Genomic DNA, 17,394 nt, shown 5'->3' on the forward strand with positions numbered 1-17,394 from the left:
ATTATCCATGTCTTCACTGCAGAAAATGCATAGTATGCGATATTTTAATGATATGCACATATCTCTTTTACCTCGAGCTCAATACAATAATAATACAATAATTTATGTCCACATTTTCAGTTACATACGATCAAATCGATTCACTCATATTAAGCAAGTCTGAATAGTTGTCAATATTGTCCGACTTATGTGTAATGGCATTATTGTTTTGATCACAAACTATAACGGATACGTGTCCTCTATTTTATTAAAAATCCGGAATCATTCTCTTTTATTCGAGTTATACAGTCATATTAGCAGGGTTTTTAATTTCTCGCAAAATCTGGTCCGGGAAATTTAAATGAAAATATGATCGATTCATGAAATAAGGCATACAGGAACTGTAAAATTATAACTTTTTAGAACATTTGACCATTAACCTTGCAGTATTACATGGTCAATAAAAACAAAACGGGACATTTGATATGATTGTACTAAGATTTTTTAATTTGTAATCATTTATGCTACTTATATATTATTTGCCGCAAACTGAAGTTTGAATGCAAAGTAATTTGAAATAAAACAAAAATGTGTCCCCAGTACACGGATGCCTCACTCGCACTGTCATTTTCTATGATTAGTGGACCGTGAAATTAGGGGTCAGAACTCTAATTTTGCATTACAATTAGAAAGATCGTATCATAGGGAACATGTTTACTAAGTTTCAGGTTGATTGGACTTCAACTGCAACTAATTGGACCAAAAACTGTAACTGTAGCGGGACAGACGAACGAATTAACGAACGGACCAACGGACGAACGGACGGTACGACGAACGGATGGACGGACGAACGGACGGACGAACGGACGCACAGACCAGAAAACATAATGCTCCTCTACTATCGTAGATAAGGCATAATAAACATTTCAACAAATAAAAAGTATGAGCTTTGAAATGATCGTTGTTTCTGTTTAAAATTTCCCCAACTTTTATTGACTTAGGACGATGTATAAGCTAGACTGATGTTGTTGAAGACTGAACTGTTTCCCTGAAGATAACTTTTGTTTACTTTTTTCCTTGGGTCGCTGTCTCATGGACGGTTATCAACATATCTTATTATTTATAGCATTCGTATATATATGTACATGTATATAACATCAGAAATGTCCAATACTAAGTTGTGTTGCCTTCTTTTATTTGAATGCCCTAAGCTGCCATTTTAAGGATAATGAAATATAAAACTCCTGTGCTATCATTTGTCATATTTCTGTAAAAAATTCTGTAAATGTACGGACTATTAAATTCTATGAAAGCATTTTCTACGAATTTTATATAATAAAGCTAAACTTCAAATTTTGGAATAAAAATATGTACACTCAACTTGTATAAGTATAATATATATGTGGTTAAAATGTCAAATCTTGCGCATTGGATGACTGAGAACGACCGCAACTGTTACACAGGTTTTTTTTCCATTCTCAATTTTATTCCAAAGAAACACTTCTATAGTTGTTTACCTGAATAGGATTTGATATCAGTTACAATTCTTTAACTCAACTAATACACGGTCGAAAGGTTTGAGTATCTAATGTCAAATCACTTATGGTACGACTGAATATAAAATCCACTTCGAAATATATTATTCTACGGAGTTCATTTTTAAAGCAACTACGACGTCTACATTTCTTATCTAATACTTCCTGAAAGTAATAAAAGACAATAATAAATGGATTAATATAACAAAAATGTATATTTTTCAGTAATGTTAGAATAATAGTATAATATCCATACCACAGGTTAAAACGACGGTGCCATATGTAAGCAGTGGCGGATCCAAGGTGTGTGTGTGTGTGTTGGGGGGGGGGGGGGAGTAGAACCCCCCTTTTTGGACGATCAATGTATTTGAATGGGGGAAATAGTTGAAACCCCCTTTTTGTCCTGGGTTTGGACCCCCTTTAAAATGGCTGGATCCACCCATATGTGAGGTAGGATCTGCTATTCAGTTGTAGTCATTAGTGACTGCTCCTAGTTTAAGGTGTTTTTTGTTTGTTAATCTTTTAGTTTTTTAAGGTGGTGTTTGTTGACACGTCTTGTTCGTCTATTTTCGTTTTTTGTTTCTTGCAATGGTATTTAAATTCGTTTTTCACCTTGTGAGTTTGCCTATCCCTTTGATATCTTCTGCTTTTCTTTTGGACTTTGTCTGATATCTAACTACCCAAAATAGCACTCTAACAAATAACATCCTCGCTATATTGAAGACCCATTTGTGGCCTTCGGTTTTTGTCGGCTCTATTGTCGGGTCACTTTGACACATTCCCCATTTCCATTCTCATCCCCCCCCCTGTTCTTACAATACACTTTTTATACCTTGGTTTTCTACTTCTAGATCCATCTGATTGATCACCACTTTCATCATCAGAACTGGAAACATAAAATAAAGCCATGTAATCATACTAACATGTATAATGAACAGATATAAGTCATATGACAGTACAAGCACAAATGCTAAAACTTTTTCACAGCATTCTGGTCATTTGATTTTCAGTTTGTGTTCAGTAAACTAAAATAATTCTTTAGTTTCCTTTTAAATGTCAAACAATGCATTTGTTTAAGCCAAACCGATCTAATAACATAAAAGTATGATGTAATATGATCGGCCGTTAGACGTCCACTAACCAGCGATCATTTGGCATAAATTCAAGGAAAAAAAAAGTACTATACATTTACAGAAAATAGTTTCTATGGCTTATTTATTAAATCCTACGTCGTCTTTACCGATAACGCACGTCATAACGGAAATTCCAAAATAGTCATAAGTGTCTAACTCGATCGAAAGTTTTGTAATTGTTTCTTTTCAGACAAAACTTTTGTTAATTCAGGACTGCTTGTATTGTTCACTTGAATCCTTTAATTAACGGTCATCACTTACCCTTTTCGGTGGTGTTTTGATTTCTCTTTCCTGCTGAAATTTAAAAAAAACACGTGTATAATACTCACTATCGATTAACGCATATTTATTCTTTTTAAATAGGGTCTCTTACTCTCTCGAAACGCAAATGAATATTACATATATCTTGGGTATTGAATAACTCAAATTGCTGAACGATATAAATCAATGATAAAACACAAAATTCCGTCTTAATATTGTTTTCAGAATTATCGTTCTATTTGTGTGATGAGTATCAAATTATTAATTATGTACTTGTGTTAAATCCACTTTCAGCACTATAAGCAACTTCGTGGCGTCTGTTTTTTTAGTAGAAGAAGCCGGAGTTCTAGGGGAGAACCAGAGACCTTCTGCAGGAAAACTGACAACCCTTCGGCTTGTTTATTAAGATTGGGTTTGAGCGAACCACTAACATACGGCATTCAAACTCGTATACTCATAATTGACCACTCGGCCACCGTGGCCCATGAACAATCGAAAATAGAAGAAGTATATTTTGACATTGTACAGGATTATATGTTTCTAATTATTACCTTGGCTTCCCTGATCTACTCATTGATCTATCTGACAAACCACCGCTTTCTTCATCGGAACTAAAAATATAAAATTGAGAAGTAGAATATATATACAATTTAAAACTTATGTTTCTCTTGACCTTGAAAAGGAGAAAATCAATATAATCATGCTAAAATGCATGTATAATGAATACGTAAAAGTCATCATGTACTTTAAGCAATCATAAGATAAATATGGAAGCGTATTAGGGACATAGAAAAAATAAAATTGGCAGTGAACTTTTTTTTCTAAGTCGAAATTTTGACATTTCAAATCTCGAAATTTTGACTACAACTTGAAATTTTGACTTTTCAAATCCCGAAATTTTGACTTGAACTTGAAATTTTGACTTTATAAAAAGTCAAAATTTCAACTTTAAACTCAAAATTTCGACTTTTTTAAACTCGAAATTTCGACTTATTTCAAACTCGAAATTTCAAGGTATTTTAAACTCAAAATTTCGACTTGTTTTAAACTCGAAATTTTGACTTATTTTTAACTCGAAATTTCAACGTATTTTAAACTCAAAATTTCGACTTATTTTAAACTCGAAATTTCGACTTATTTTAAAGTCGAGATTTCGACTTTTTTAAAACTCAAAATTTCGATTTTCCTCAGTATTTAAACGTTTGCGTCTATCACATTCACAGTCATTTATATCAACAAGCGGAGAGCCATATACATCATAAATTTGATAAGCATATTTTAATAAACTAATCCATTTTAAAGAGGTTATTTTAGATAGAAAATCTTTTTTTTGCCGAAGAATAAATAAAATATGTTTCTCGTTCAAATACATATTTCAAGTCTGGACTTCATATACATGATATATGTGTATCAAGACAACCTCGTTATTCCGACACACCTTTATTACGACATACTTTTATTCAACAGTCTAATATATAAAGACTAGGGTTAATAGTTGTGTCATAAGAATGCCAACTGCTACGGTTTAATCAATGTTCCAGAAAAAAGAACCAACAATTAAAAATTTCCAAACTAGAAAACTGAGCAGCTCATTGGTTGTTCTGAATATGCATGGCATTTTTTGCTACTTGATTTACCATTGTTTAAACAAGGCAAAGTCAGTGACTTGCTATTGGGAATCTAAACAGGCCTTTAGAACTGTGATGCTAAATATCATCAGATTGTCGATCCTATGACAGTGACGTGGAAACTAAAACATGCCTGGAATATGGAGAAAAAAATTGTTCTTTCAAAATGCAGGTTCTTTCCGAAAGAAACTCTTCAATATTAAATACTAACTCGTCTTAATTAAAGAACAAAACCAATTTCTGAATATAAATTGCAAAAATGTGTGGATGACGCTTTAATAATTTGCGTCAATGTCTACTCCTTCTAAAATTATAATGACTGTGTTTGAATACTAACATCAAAGTTTTCAAAGTAATTAGAAAAAGTCAAAATTTCGAGATTTCAAAAGTCAAAATGTTAACTTTGAAATAAAAATTTCGAGATTTTAAAGATGGAATTTCGAGTTTAGAAAAAGTCGAAATTTTGAGTTTAAAGTTGAAATTTTGACTTTTTATGAAGTCGAAATTTCGAGTTTTAAAGAAGTCAAAATTTCGACTTTAAAAAAGGTCGAAATTTCAAGATTTTAGAAAGTCAAAATTTCAGTTGAAGTCAAAATTTCGGGATTTGAAAAGTCAAAATTTCAAGTTGTAGTCAAAATTTCGAGATTTGAAATGTCAAAATTTCGACTTTGAAAATAAAGTTCACTGCCAATTTTATTTTTTTCTATGTCCCTAATACGCTTCCGTAGATAAATGTTCTGTTTCCAAAGATGCTTCGACGTAAGAGTATACATAAAACATGCTAAAATCTTTTCTCAGTATTATGATCATTGCATTTTATGTTCAGTTAAGCGAAGAGAAACCTATGATTTCCTTAATGTGGGTCTCATTGGGGTCTTAGCGTGACGCGGGATTGCCGAATTTTTATAAGCGTGACACGTGAAAGTCAAATTATTGTGTCGTGAAAACGGGAAATGAGGTCTAGCAGGAACCGGGAAATACCAAAAAAATGAGAATTGCTTACGTACACAGTGTAAGCGGGATATGAGAATCTGACAAAACAGTAAGCGGCGGGATGCGGGATCGGAACCCCCCAATGAGACCCCCTTATGTTTTACAATGCATTCGTTTAAGTCAAATCAATCCAATAACATACAAATATGACGTGATATGATTGGCCGTTAGACATATAGAGGACTATATTGCATGGGTGTAAATATACATTATAACTTCAACAAAGATAAATAATATACCATAGAAAACACGCTAAATACGAATACAGTAACTAACAGAAAACTGTTTGTATCGTTATCTGTAGAATCCTATGCCATAGTTGCCGATCATACACGTCAAAGAGGAAATCAAAAACCCGACAAGGAAAAGAGGTTTTGCTATTTAAAAAAAATCAGTTATTGCTGTTTTTCAGAATAAAATCATTGTTCCTTCAGAAGTGCATGTATTGTCTGCTTGGAAACTTATATAAACGTTACTAACTTACCATTTTCGAGGATGTTTTGATTTTTCTTTCCTGTTGAAATAATGAAAACTATGTTAATACTCAATCATATTGTCATGATTTTCGTGTATTGATGAATAAATGCGTATAAAAAGTGTCTTGGGCAACCGTTAAACTGATCTTTTATTGAACTTTAGATGAAAGGTTTATACGCGTTCAAAAAATAATTTGTAAAGTTAAATGGTCTCTCACTCTATCGAAAAAGGCCTATATATGAATATCACATACTACTAAGTTAATTACTGGAAGATAAAGCCAACGACAAGTCGCAAAAATTCCGTCTTTATATATTTTTTTCGTTCTTTTTCTGTGATGAATATCAAATTATTAATTTACTATTGGTGTTAAATGCACTTTCAGTAATATTGGCTACTTCGTGGCGGTCAGTTTTTTTTAGAGGAAAAGGCCAGAGTTTTTAAGTGAAAAAAGCCAGAATGCCCGGGGAGAACCACAGAAATTCTGCAGGAAAACTGACGACCCCTATCAATTAAGTTTGGGTTCGAGCGAACCTCTTACGTACGGGATTCAAACTCATAAGCATTGACTAGGGGAGAACTCCACATATACGGCAGTTAAACTGACGATCCCTATCAATTAAGTTTGGGTTCGAGCGAACCTCCTACGTACCGGATTCAAACTCATAAGCATTGACTAGGGGAGAACTCCACATATACGGCAGTTAAACCGACGATCCCTATCAATTAAGTTTGGGTTCGAGCGAACCTCCTACGTACCGGATTCAAACTCATAAGCATTGACTAGGGGAGAACTCCACATATACGGCAGTTAAACTGACGATCCCTATCAATTAAGTTTGGGTTCGAGCGAACCTCCTACGTACCGGATTCAAACTCATAAGCATTGACTAGGGGAGAACTCCACATATACGGCAGTTAAACTGACGATCCTTATCAATTAAGTTTGGGTTCGAGCGAACCTCCTACGTACCGGATTCAAACTCATAAGCATTGACTAGGGGAGAACCCCACATATACGGCAGTTAAACCGACGATCCCTATCAATTAAGTTTGGGTTCGGAGGACCTCTCACGTACGGGATTCAAACTCATAACCTCAGTGCTGACAGGATGGTGAAACTGTTGTTGATTTACTGAGACCATTCGACCACCGAGTCACAGCATTAACAGAAGTAGTTTTTTATTTTTTTTTATTATTATTGTACTGGATTACTAGTATGTTTATGTTTCTCATAATTACCTTGGTTTCCTTGATCTACTCATTGATCTATCTGCTAAACCACCGCTTTCATCATCGGAACTAAATGAAAAATTGAGGATGTAGAAAATCCGGGTAATTATGTTAATATGCACTTGGCATCAAAATAATTCATATATAAAGCAATACATTAAAAAACTTAAATCTGATGTTATATTTTTTGGTCATTTCTTTGTATTGATTGCTTCTTATTCTTTGCTAAGTTAAACTAAGAGAATTTAAAATTTTCCTTAATGTTATAAACAAGATTCGTATAAGTCAAATAATCCAATGACATTAAACTATGATGTGATGATTTAATTGGCTATGATGTTCCTTTCCAGACAAATTCATTGGTCATTCAGCAGTACATATATCGTAATTAACGTTAATAACTTACTATTTGCGATGATATTTCGATTTCTCTTTCTTGCTAAAATGAAAATATTTTTTATCATAACACGTGACTATAATATATTGTGTAACTCAAACGTATGGAGGTGAAATTACACGAATACTTTAAAACCATATCTACACGAAGGGACTATGGCAAAATATTCAATTTTACAGTAGGAAACCTGTTACTTAACTTGCATCTGTAATTAAGCATCTGGTGGGATTTTTAAATGTGTTGTAGAAGAATAAGATATTCAAAGTAAACAAAATATATCTTATATTTTCGTACATAAATGACTATAATTTTTATCATTGAAAATTTCATAACTTTACCACTAGTTTTTTTCTAGGGATAATTCGCAAAATTCAGTCTCACTTTGTTTTTTCTAAAATAAAGTTATAGATATAGGAAGATGTGGTGTGAGTGCCAATTAAACAAATCTCTTTCCAAATAACAATTTATAAAAGTATGTTTTAATGGTGAATAATTTTAAAAGATCAAGTATTCATCGTCATTGTACGTCATTGTAAACCGCAGTTTTCAAACTTACCTCGGCTTCTTTGATCTACTCTTTGATCGATCTGATAAACCACCTTTTTCATCATCAGAACTGGGAAATAAATAAATTTGTGGTTTTTTTACGCAGAAAAGCCGTGTAAGTACATGTTGTATGTCTACCTCCTATATATATTTGTAGGAATACAATTGGTTAAAAACCAACACATGGAGACCCTGAATTTTTAATGTTCAGTTAGTATTTTAATACACGATAAACTTGTATATATTTAAGCATATTTTAACGTTCTTTTTATAATAAAAACAAATTAACGTTGAAGAAAAATTGGAATCGTTTTGGCTAGACAACAGCTGAAGAAATTAAAGATGAAAAGAATTGAATTGAAAAGAAATGCATTTTTCATTTCACTTTTATTTCTTTAATATGCCACTAGATAAGACAGAAGGTAAGATATATTCGTTACATAGTGTGCTAGTGACCTATTACGATACATACGGTATCTTTAAATTTCGTATGTGGTTCGACTTTCGATTTCCACCTATATAGATCTTAATTTACTGACCCCATATATATATGTCGTATTATCTTTAATTCAAGTACTGTACTTTTTGCATAAATCCTTTAATTTTAAATCATTCACAACTTACCCTTTGCGATGGTGTTTCGATTTCTCTTTCCTGTTAAAATAATAAAAAAAAAAGCGTGTATATACTCACTTTTTATTTACGCATATTTATCAAAATGAAATGTTCCATATATTTTGAAAATATCTATACCTGTAGTAATTTTGGCAACTTGTTCAATTTTACGATTCCGAATCAGTTACAAACTTTAAATAATTATTCGACCTTAGTTATACTAAAACTTCCGGTGAATTTTTTAAACGCGGTGTAAGAGAATTAATTACTACAGTTTAAATGATTTCTTACTTTATCGAAATGTATACAAATATAACATATCATAGCATATCACTTTCCGGAGGATGTAAATCATGGTTTGTTGTAAAGTTAAGTCTCACAAAGTTATTTGTTTATTTTTGACATTTTTACTCTTTTTACGACTGTCATACAAGTGAGAGGTTTAGCTAGCTTTAAAACCAGGTTCAATCTACCATTTTCTACATTAGAAAATGTACCAAGTCAGGAAATATGACAGTTGTTATCCATTCGTTTGATGTGTTTGGACTTTTGATTTTGCCTTTTGATTTTGGACTATCCTTTTTGAATTTTCCTCGGAGTTCAGTATTTTTGTGTTTTTACTTTTTACTCATAATAGGTGACGAATTTTAAAATAGATATCTATACGTATATACAACAGTTTACACATTTACCTTGGCTTTCTTGATCTTCCTCTTGATCCATCTGATGAACCATCGCTTTCATCATCAGAACTACAAAAAAATCATTACTTTCTTTTGAAAATCACGCATTTCTATCGTGTTTGAATACGAATACGAATATACGAATACTTTATTTCTCATAAAACTACAATTACATAGTTATAGAGAACATACATAAATATAACTATAAGGTACAATTTTTACAAGCATGTGTGAACAATACAATGAAATTAACTTGGAGGACTGACTTTCACATTTATAACTTTGATAAATTTACATAGTTTTTCTAATATTACAATATTACATGAATTAAACACTTGATCAAACTTATAGATATTAGGGTTAGACCAGCAGTATGTAGGTAAAAATTTCTTTCTTTCAAACATAAAAGATCCACAATTCATAATATAATGGTATTCGTCACCAATGTCGTTTGAGTCACAGAGACGGCAGATTCTGTCTTCTCTCTGTAAACCCTGCCACCTTCCAGACTCAATCGGCAAGTGGTGACTACCACATCTATATTTGCATAATGTATAAATGAATTTGTAAGGTAAAACAGAAAAATATTTTTCCAATTGAAAATTATTTTTAAAAATACGATAACATAAAGTTTTAGGTGATTCGGCAACAAATGCAAAGCATTCTTGTTGAAACTGATCTTTAAGTTTTTGCTCAATACATTTTAACACCCATTTATCAGCAAACTGTGCATTCCATATATTGGACATACCACAATTATCAAAAATATTTTTAATACATGATATCCACTTAGTGTTTATTCCGTAATCATTATAATATAAAAATACAAGCTTATATAATACAGCACAAATTTTACTTTCTTTTCCATTAAGAAGTCTACTCCAGAAATTTATCATTCGCAGTTTTACAGTCACAGTAATAGGGTATCTGCCAAGTTCTGCATACACTATGAAATTTGGAGTAGACTGTTTTAAATGTAAAATCATTTTACAAAATTGTAAATGTACACGTTCAAGAATATCTATATTTTCAAAACCCCATATTTCTGATCCATATAACAATACTGGTACAACCATTTTGTCAAATAAATCAAGTTGACATTCTATTGACAAATTGTTTTGTCTACCTTTTTTTAAAACGCTATACATAGCTTTTGTTGCTTGTTCTTTTAAATATTTTTTATTTGATAAAAAGGATCCACTTCTAGAAAATAAAATACCTAAATATTTGTATTCTTTTACAATTTCAATGTCGTTACAATTAACTGAGAACTTGAGATTTGCTGGCATTCTGCCACTCGAAAAGATCAAAACTTTAGTTTTATTTGTATTTATTTTCATTTTCCATTCGTCACAATATTCGTAAAATGTATTTAACATGTATTGTAGATCAGTGCTATTTTCTGCTAATAAAACAGTGTCATCTGCATATAAAAGTAAAAACAATTTCAAAAATACTGCCAGCTCATTTTCGATTTCTTGTGATATAGATTTTAAGCCTGTTATGTTTTTCTTTTCAAAAAAAGTTTGAAGATCATTTAAAAATATAGAAAACAAAGCAGGTGAAAGATTTTCCCCTTGCCGAACCCCCATCTCACAAGGAAAGAAATCAGATTTTTTACCCTGGTGTATAATACGCGATTTGGCATAATCATACATACTCTGAATAACTCGAAAAAATTTCCCATTTACTTCATTCTGCAATAATTTGAACAGAAGTAAATTTCGCTGTAGAGAGTCAAACGCTTTTTCAAAGTCGATAAAAGCACAATGTAACTTTTTCTTTCCCAATTTTAACAATTCAAATAAAATATGTATAGTAAAAATATGTTCAGTCGTAGAATAATTCCTTCTGAAACCTGCTTGGTTTTCATTCAATATACACAATTCATCAAGATAATTACATAATCTTGTGTTCAATATTGAGGTAAAAAGTTTACCCAGAGTAGACAATAACGTTATAGGCCTATAGTTTTGTGGATCACTTTCAGAGCCTTTGTTTTTAAACAATGGAATTACATTTCCTATTAACCATGCCTCAGGCAACAATCCTGTGTCAAAAACAAGATTAAATAAACACACATAAACATCAATAAAAAATTCAATAGACGAGCATATATATTCATTTACAATAAGATCATCACCAGGGGTCTTATTATTTTTCAGGCTTTTTATTGCCTTCAATATTTCATCTTTTGTAATACAAGCATTAAGAAATACATTTGATGAATTTTCGTTTACATCATTTTCTAAAATATACCGATCATTTGTTTCTTTATTTTTATTCAGATCCTTAAAAAAAGAAAACAAATCTTCAATATTAATATCATTTTTTTTCTTTCGTTTACCCCGATTAATAATTTTCCAAAATTCTTTCGGGTTTTTTGTTCGCATCTTTTTCATCTTTGAACGTAAATCAACGTTAAATGATCTAATATTTTTATCCATAGTTTTTTTATATAAAGTCTCACTACGTCTCAAACGTTCCTTGAATATACGTGAACCATATCGTTTATATAACCTTTTTGATTTTCTAAACGCCCTCCTTTCCCGGCGGCATTCTGTGTTAAACCAATCACGGTGATTTTGTTTCCCTCCCGTGTAATCAAATCCATAAGTTTTCTGTACGAACTCCCCAAATGTATTTCTAGCAGAATTGAGTAAAACATCTCTTATTTCATTTACAATTTCATCAATAGTATTTTTATCAACATTTTGAACATTTTCAGTTTTTGTCATAATAAAAGATAACAATTGAGATATACTTTCTTTGTCAAGATTGTCTTTATATTCATTAACTTGATCATGATTCCATTTTCCAATATATGTATTATTTTCACCAGATTCTACATTTATATTAACATTTGATTGCTTAGTATTACTACAATTGAGTACTAATTCGAGTGGACAATGGATATCAGAATACAAACTGCTAAATGGTAGAACATCAAAATTTTCTACTAAATACAATACATCTGCAGTACTTATTGCATAGTCTACGACACTGGTATTCTTGCTCGTAGGTTTACCTACTTCATCGTTTCCTATCCGACCATTCATTATATACATGTTGTTATTCTTACAAAATTGTATAAGTTTTCTACCATATGTGTTTACATTTGAATCAGTACTGTGTCGTTTTCTTTGAATACCCAATTTATCTAAGATATCAACATTACTAAATTCATTAATATCAATTAAATTCTGTGCTAAAAAATCATCAGTGTCTACTAAATCATTAAAGTCTTGTAAACTCGCTGTTCTACTATTAAAATCTCCAAGAAGACAAATATACTTGTTTGTTCTTTGTAAATCAAAAAATTCTAATTCTATATCTGAAAGTGCATTTTCTGATGTATAAATAGAGTTTTCAGGTGGTATGTAAATTACTCCGAAAATAACACTACTTTTTAAGTCAAATATTTTTTCGTCAATACTAAACCATTGTACAAAAGGACAATCAGTTTCAATTGGTGTAATACAATTTTCTAAATATCTCTTGTAGCCAAAGGCGATACCACCAGATTTTCGATTTGAATACTTTTTACGGTTTTTAAAATGAAATACAAAATTATCTAATTCTACTGTATCAAGATCATCAAGTTTAGTTTCATCAAAACATACAACATCATAATTGTTAAGTAAAGTAATAAATTCAGGGTACATTAATTTGGATTTAATACCACATACATTTAATGTTAATATTTTAATAGATTTATTGACCTCTATATTACATTGATTTTCATTTGAATAAGAAAACATAGATTACGTGGTTCAACCAATATGGAGTCTCGTCGACATACCGATTTTGTTCTGCAATGTACATGCCATTGTTATGGTATAAGATTACTCTTCGCTCTGATAAAAAAAAACGCAGTTGTTTCGTCCATAATACGTTTCCATTCTATAATTTACAATATAAAACTTACAATAAGTATATAATCGTTTCTGTAAATATTATTTATTCGTAACAGCTTAAAATGAGATGTGGAAATTGAATATAATACCTTGAGTCGCTGCTTGATTTATCAGAACTGCTGCCAGAACTACTACTACTGCTGCTGCTGCTACTGCTGCTACTACTGGAACTCCTAGATTTCCTTCAAAGAAAAGAGGATCAGGTTACAAAAACTGTTTTACCAAGGAGACAATTCATATGTGATTTCCTGTCAAGTAAAATAGGACAAGGTTACAAACACTTTTTATCAAGAAGAAATTTTAACTGTATGATGACGAATTATTAGTCTGTGTTTTTCATTTCAAAGATAAAGTTATATGTTGTTTTTTTATTTATTCTAAAGAATTCAAATGCACGCGCCTTCAAAATAATGGCAAACAGTTTCAACTTTCAAAATATCTACATTTTTTATGAAAACTTACCATTTGCGACGTGGCTTGGATTTTTCTTTTCTGCAAAAAAACAATATTTGAATAATTAAGACTGAAGGGTTTTTGTATCTTTATCATTATATTATTTGAAAACAAATTAGAACAAAACGTTCGACTAGATTTCAACAGTCTGATCTTTTTGGTGTTCAAGACAAAGAAAACCTAAAATTTTCGAATGCTGTATGTTTGATTTTGATTTTCATAGAAAAAAGTAAAATTACAAAAATACTGAACTTAGAGGAAAATCAATTCGGAAAGTCCATAATCACATGGCAAAATCAAATAACAAAACGCATCAAAACCGAATGGACGAGAACTGTCATATTCCTTACTTGGTACAGGCACGTACTCCTTCTTATAACGATTGATTTGCGCAGTTGATTCAATTACATACATTTGTATATATCAAAAAACGTAAAAATAAGAATTCACCTCTATAAGGTAAACAATTGCAATTTCCAAATGCGCTCAGACGTACGTAATGCGCCCATATGTATTGAATTTTCTGGTTTTAATCTCCACGGATTTCCACGGCTCCACATACTTATTTAAAGAGCATAAAGAGTCAAATTATTTTAGATAATTTATCACCGGTTAATTTATCAGCAAAATTTAACATGAACTTCAATTAAACGAACATACTTTTGTTTAGATTTAAACTTGAGTGCAATATAAAGAACAGTTCCGTCTGTTTTCTCCAGAGATGTTCTGCTAAGCTGGAGTGAGTCGTTGAACAATCTTTCTTCTGGTTTATTATAAATATAGTGCATGAGCAATCTTTGTGCTAAGGCAATAGCGTAGATCTCGGAATCTTTCATGGCATCAATAGCGTCGTCACGAATCAGGTCTTCTTCTACACAGCCAATCACTACCATTTGGTCATATCCTTTCTCCTCCCAGAATCTCTTCCGGTCTTTCAGTTCCTTCTTTTGCCATGTTTTTCTGTCCGTGAAAGTAAAGGTACTATCCTCATTTGACTTTACGGGAATGTGACCAATAATAAACTGCAGTACTTCTCCTTTGTTGTCGAAATATTTAAGGACTTCATCTGTAACTTCTTGTAGTCTTGTAAATGTTTCGTCAAAGGTAATGTAATGTAACTCATGTTTTTTCTTCTTTTCACAATCACAAGAATTGTATAATTGTGCAAGTCTGAATTTAGTTGAAGACATTTTGTTCTATACTTCACCAGGACCTTTAAAGAGAGAGAGAAAAAAATACAATTTTCAGCAGTTTAATTTTTTTTTGTATTGCCACAATTCATGTTATTTATTGTGAAATATTTGTTAATTAATTACAGGTGACATAGTTTATTACTATTACGTTAGGCAAAATTTAATGAAACAAAACAATATATCTGAACTGTATTTCATTGACTTAAAGCATAACTATACATGAAATACTTGCCACTGGACGTTACTTAAAAACAACCTTTAAATCTCATTCTTGGTCCGGATTCTTGGAATATAAAATTTGTTTACGAAATACGAAGTAAATGCATAATATGAACTGTTGCTTTCCAAAAGGGCTTATGTTGAAATATATGTATACAATGTACGTGTATGTATGTATTGTTGGATGTTCATTTGTTTTGTGACTTTTAAAGCTCTTTCAGATCTTATGTTTGTACTTGCCTTGCATATTCCGAATTTGAATCAAGCTTTATGTCTCATGTGTTGTGTCTTTTATTTTGTTATAATCTAAATTAAATTACATACTAGAAAAGAAAAGATGCGGGGTATATCCGGTATATCAATCCATCGAATGCATGGCACAAAATTCGTACATGTACATCAAAACACACAAAAAGCAACTGAACAACGTGAACATCATGGTACTGTTTATTATAGAGTTTATTGATGAATTCTGAATATTGACCTCTACATTTCTCTTAATTGTTTGTGTCGTTGGGTTGTTGTTTAATTTACGCATACCCAGGAACAAAATATATGTTTCCCAGGTATACCCCACATCTTTGTGTTCTAATTTATGCCAACAAAATACCAAAGTATATACTCCTAGATTTATGACAGGCTTTTAGAAATATGCATAAGATGTGAATTAAACTGTATGGTAACTAATTTCAGACAACTTCAGCACACGTTGAAATAAGAAATGAAAGTTAAGAACATGTTGAATTTATTAAAGGGAGATAATTAAAAGCACAGAATATTGTTGATTTGCCAATTTGTTTAAGTCATGTTAATTTTAAAAATAGGAGAATCAAACAACAGAATACACAAAATACATCATACATGCAAAATATGAAAAAAAGTCTCTTACCTGACAAATATCATTCAAGATTCGTACGAAAAATCAATATACTAGAATATTTACAAACATCGTACGTTGTCAATATAAACATATACAGTTATTTTTAGATATCCATCGATTAACTTACCTTCGATTTGCTTACCTGTGTCTGACTGTATAGTTTTTCGAGGCGGTTAAAATTTAAATCATGTCGTAAATAAAGTCATATAAATTTTCATTTGACCAGGTTACCAAAGTAAAGGCATAGAATTCTTTTATATTTCACATCTTAGGCAGCAACCATTTGATTTTCGGGGGGGGGGGGGGGGGGGGGGGGGGGGGGGGCTATGTTTTTTTTTGGAAAAAAAAGTTTGTTTCCAGTTTTAAGTGAAAAAATAATTTGTTTTGGACCCTGAGAAAAAAAATTGTTTGTTTCACCCTCAGCCGCCACTATATGTAATGCTAAAAGTGAAAGAAAAAAATTGTTTACGGTTTGTCGCTAAAAAAATAGATTGTTCTTCGCCGAAGGCGAATAAAAAAGTTTGCACAGAAAAAAAATTCATAGCCCCCCCCCCCCCCCCCAGAAAATCGAATGGTTGCTGCCTTATGTTATAGATGACATAATTAATATTGTTCTAAAAAGTGAAATCAAAATATTATACTGTATGGTATGTAATGTAAAAATATAAAGGTGCATATACTTATTAGCAATATTAAAAAATGCTGATATAAAAAGATTTAAATTTTTTAATGTTAGAATAGCTATATCTTTCTCCTCAGTTTTCAAAAATGATTACCAAGGCGGATATCTAATCGAAATAAGAATTGTAAAATTAACAAAGATGTCATATTTGGACTGTTCTCAGAGTTGATTAAAAGTTAAATCCATCTAAATATTTTTTTATTACATTTAAGAATTGAATGCTTCTTTTTGTAACTTTATTGGGGTGTAAAAGCGTTGACCGAAGTACATTTTGTATGAAGCGCGGAAGCGCTTCATTCTAAAAATGTGCGCACGGTCAACGCTTTTACAACCCTATAAAGTTACAAAAAGAAGCATTCAATACTTATAATTACATTTTTTAGCTATGATCATGAAAGCACGAATTTTATGTATTCTTTTATTTAATTCACATGTGCACTTTATTGTTGGACCACGTGTTATCACGAATGAAAAGTTGTATTGAGCAATGCAACTGCTTACGGAATAATGCGTGATGTGCAATTAGCCAATCAGAATAAAGTATTTTAATGAAACATACATCTAATGCAA

The 17,394-nt window shown here is 31.4% G+C and overlaps 1 protein-coding gene across 1 annotated transcript; it reads right to left on the reverse strand.

Moving 5' to 3' along the window:
* Positions 1 to 1,508: 1,508 nt before the first annotated feature.
* On the reverse strand, positions 1,509 to 16,266 carry LOC134728271 (uncharacterized). Its single transcript, XM_063592818.1, has 14 exons — positions 16,152 to 16,266; positions 14,511 to 15,063; positions 13,860 to 13,889; positions 13,487 to 13,579; positions 9,490 to 9,549; positions 8,807 to 8,836; positions 8,193 to 8,252; positions 7,646 to 7,678; positions 7,249 to 7,308; positions 6,014 to 6,043; positions 3,460 to 3,519; positions 2,909 to 2,941; positions 2,347 to 2,400; positions 1,509 to 1,679 (listed from the first exon to the last, which is right to left on the reverse strand). The coding sequence occupies exons 2-14, from the start codon at positions 15,038 to 15,040 to the stop codon at positions 1,670 to 1,672; spliced, it is 1,083 nt and encodes a 360-aa protein (XP_063448888.1). The 5' UTR covers positions 15,041 to 15,063; positions 16,152 to 16,266; the 3' UTR covers positions 1,509 to 1,669.
* Positions 16,267 to 17,394: the final 1,128 nt, after the last annotated feature.

Source organism: Mytilus trossulus, chromosome 8 (genome assembly GCF_036588685.1).
Source record: "Mytilus trossulus isolate FHL-02 chromosome 8, PNRI_Mtr1.1.1.hap1, whole genome shotgun sequence".
Classification (NCBI taxonomy): Eukaryota; Metazoa; Mollusca; class Bivalvia; order Mytilida; family Mytilidae; genus Mytilus; species Mytilus trossulus.

Coding starts and splice junctions, on each gene's coding strand:
- LOC134728271 (XM_063592818.1), bottom strand. CDS start 15,040: ATGTCTTCAACTAAATTCAGACTTGCACAATTATACAATTCTTGTGAT. Junction 8,253..8,806: donor TCGAAACACCATCGCAAAGG/GTAAGTTGTGAA, acceptor TTTATTTCCCAG/TTCTGATGATGAAAAAGGTG. Junction 7,679..8,192: donor AGTAGATCAAAGAAGCCGAG/GTAAGTTTGAAA, acceptor TTTTCATTTTAG/CAAGAAAGAGAAATCGAAAT.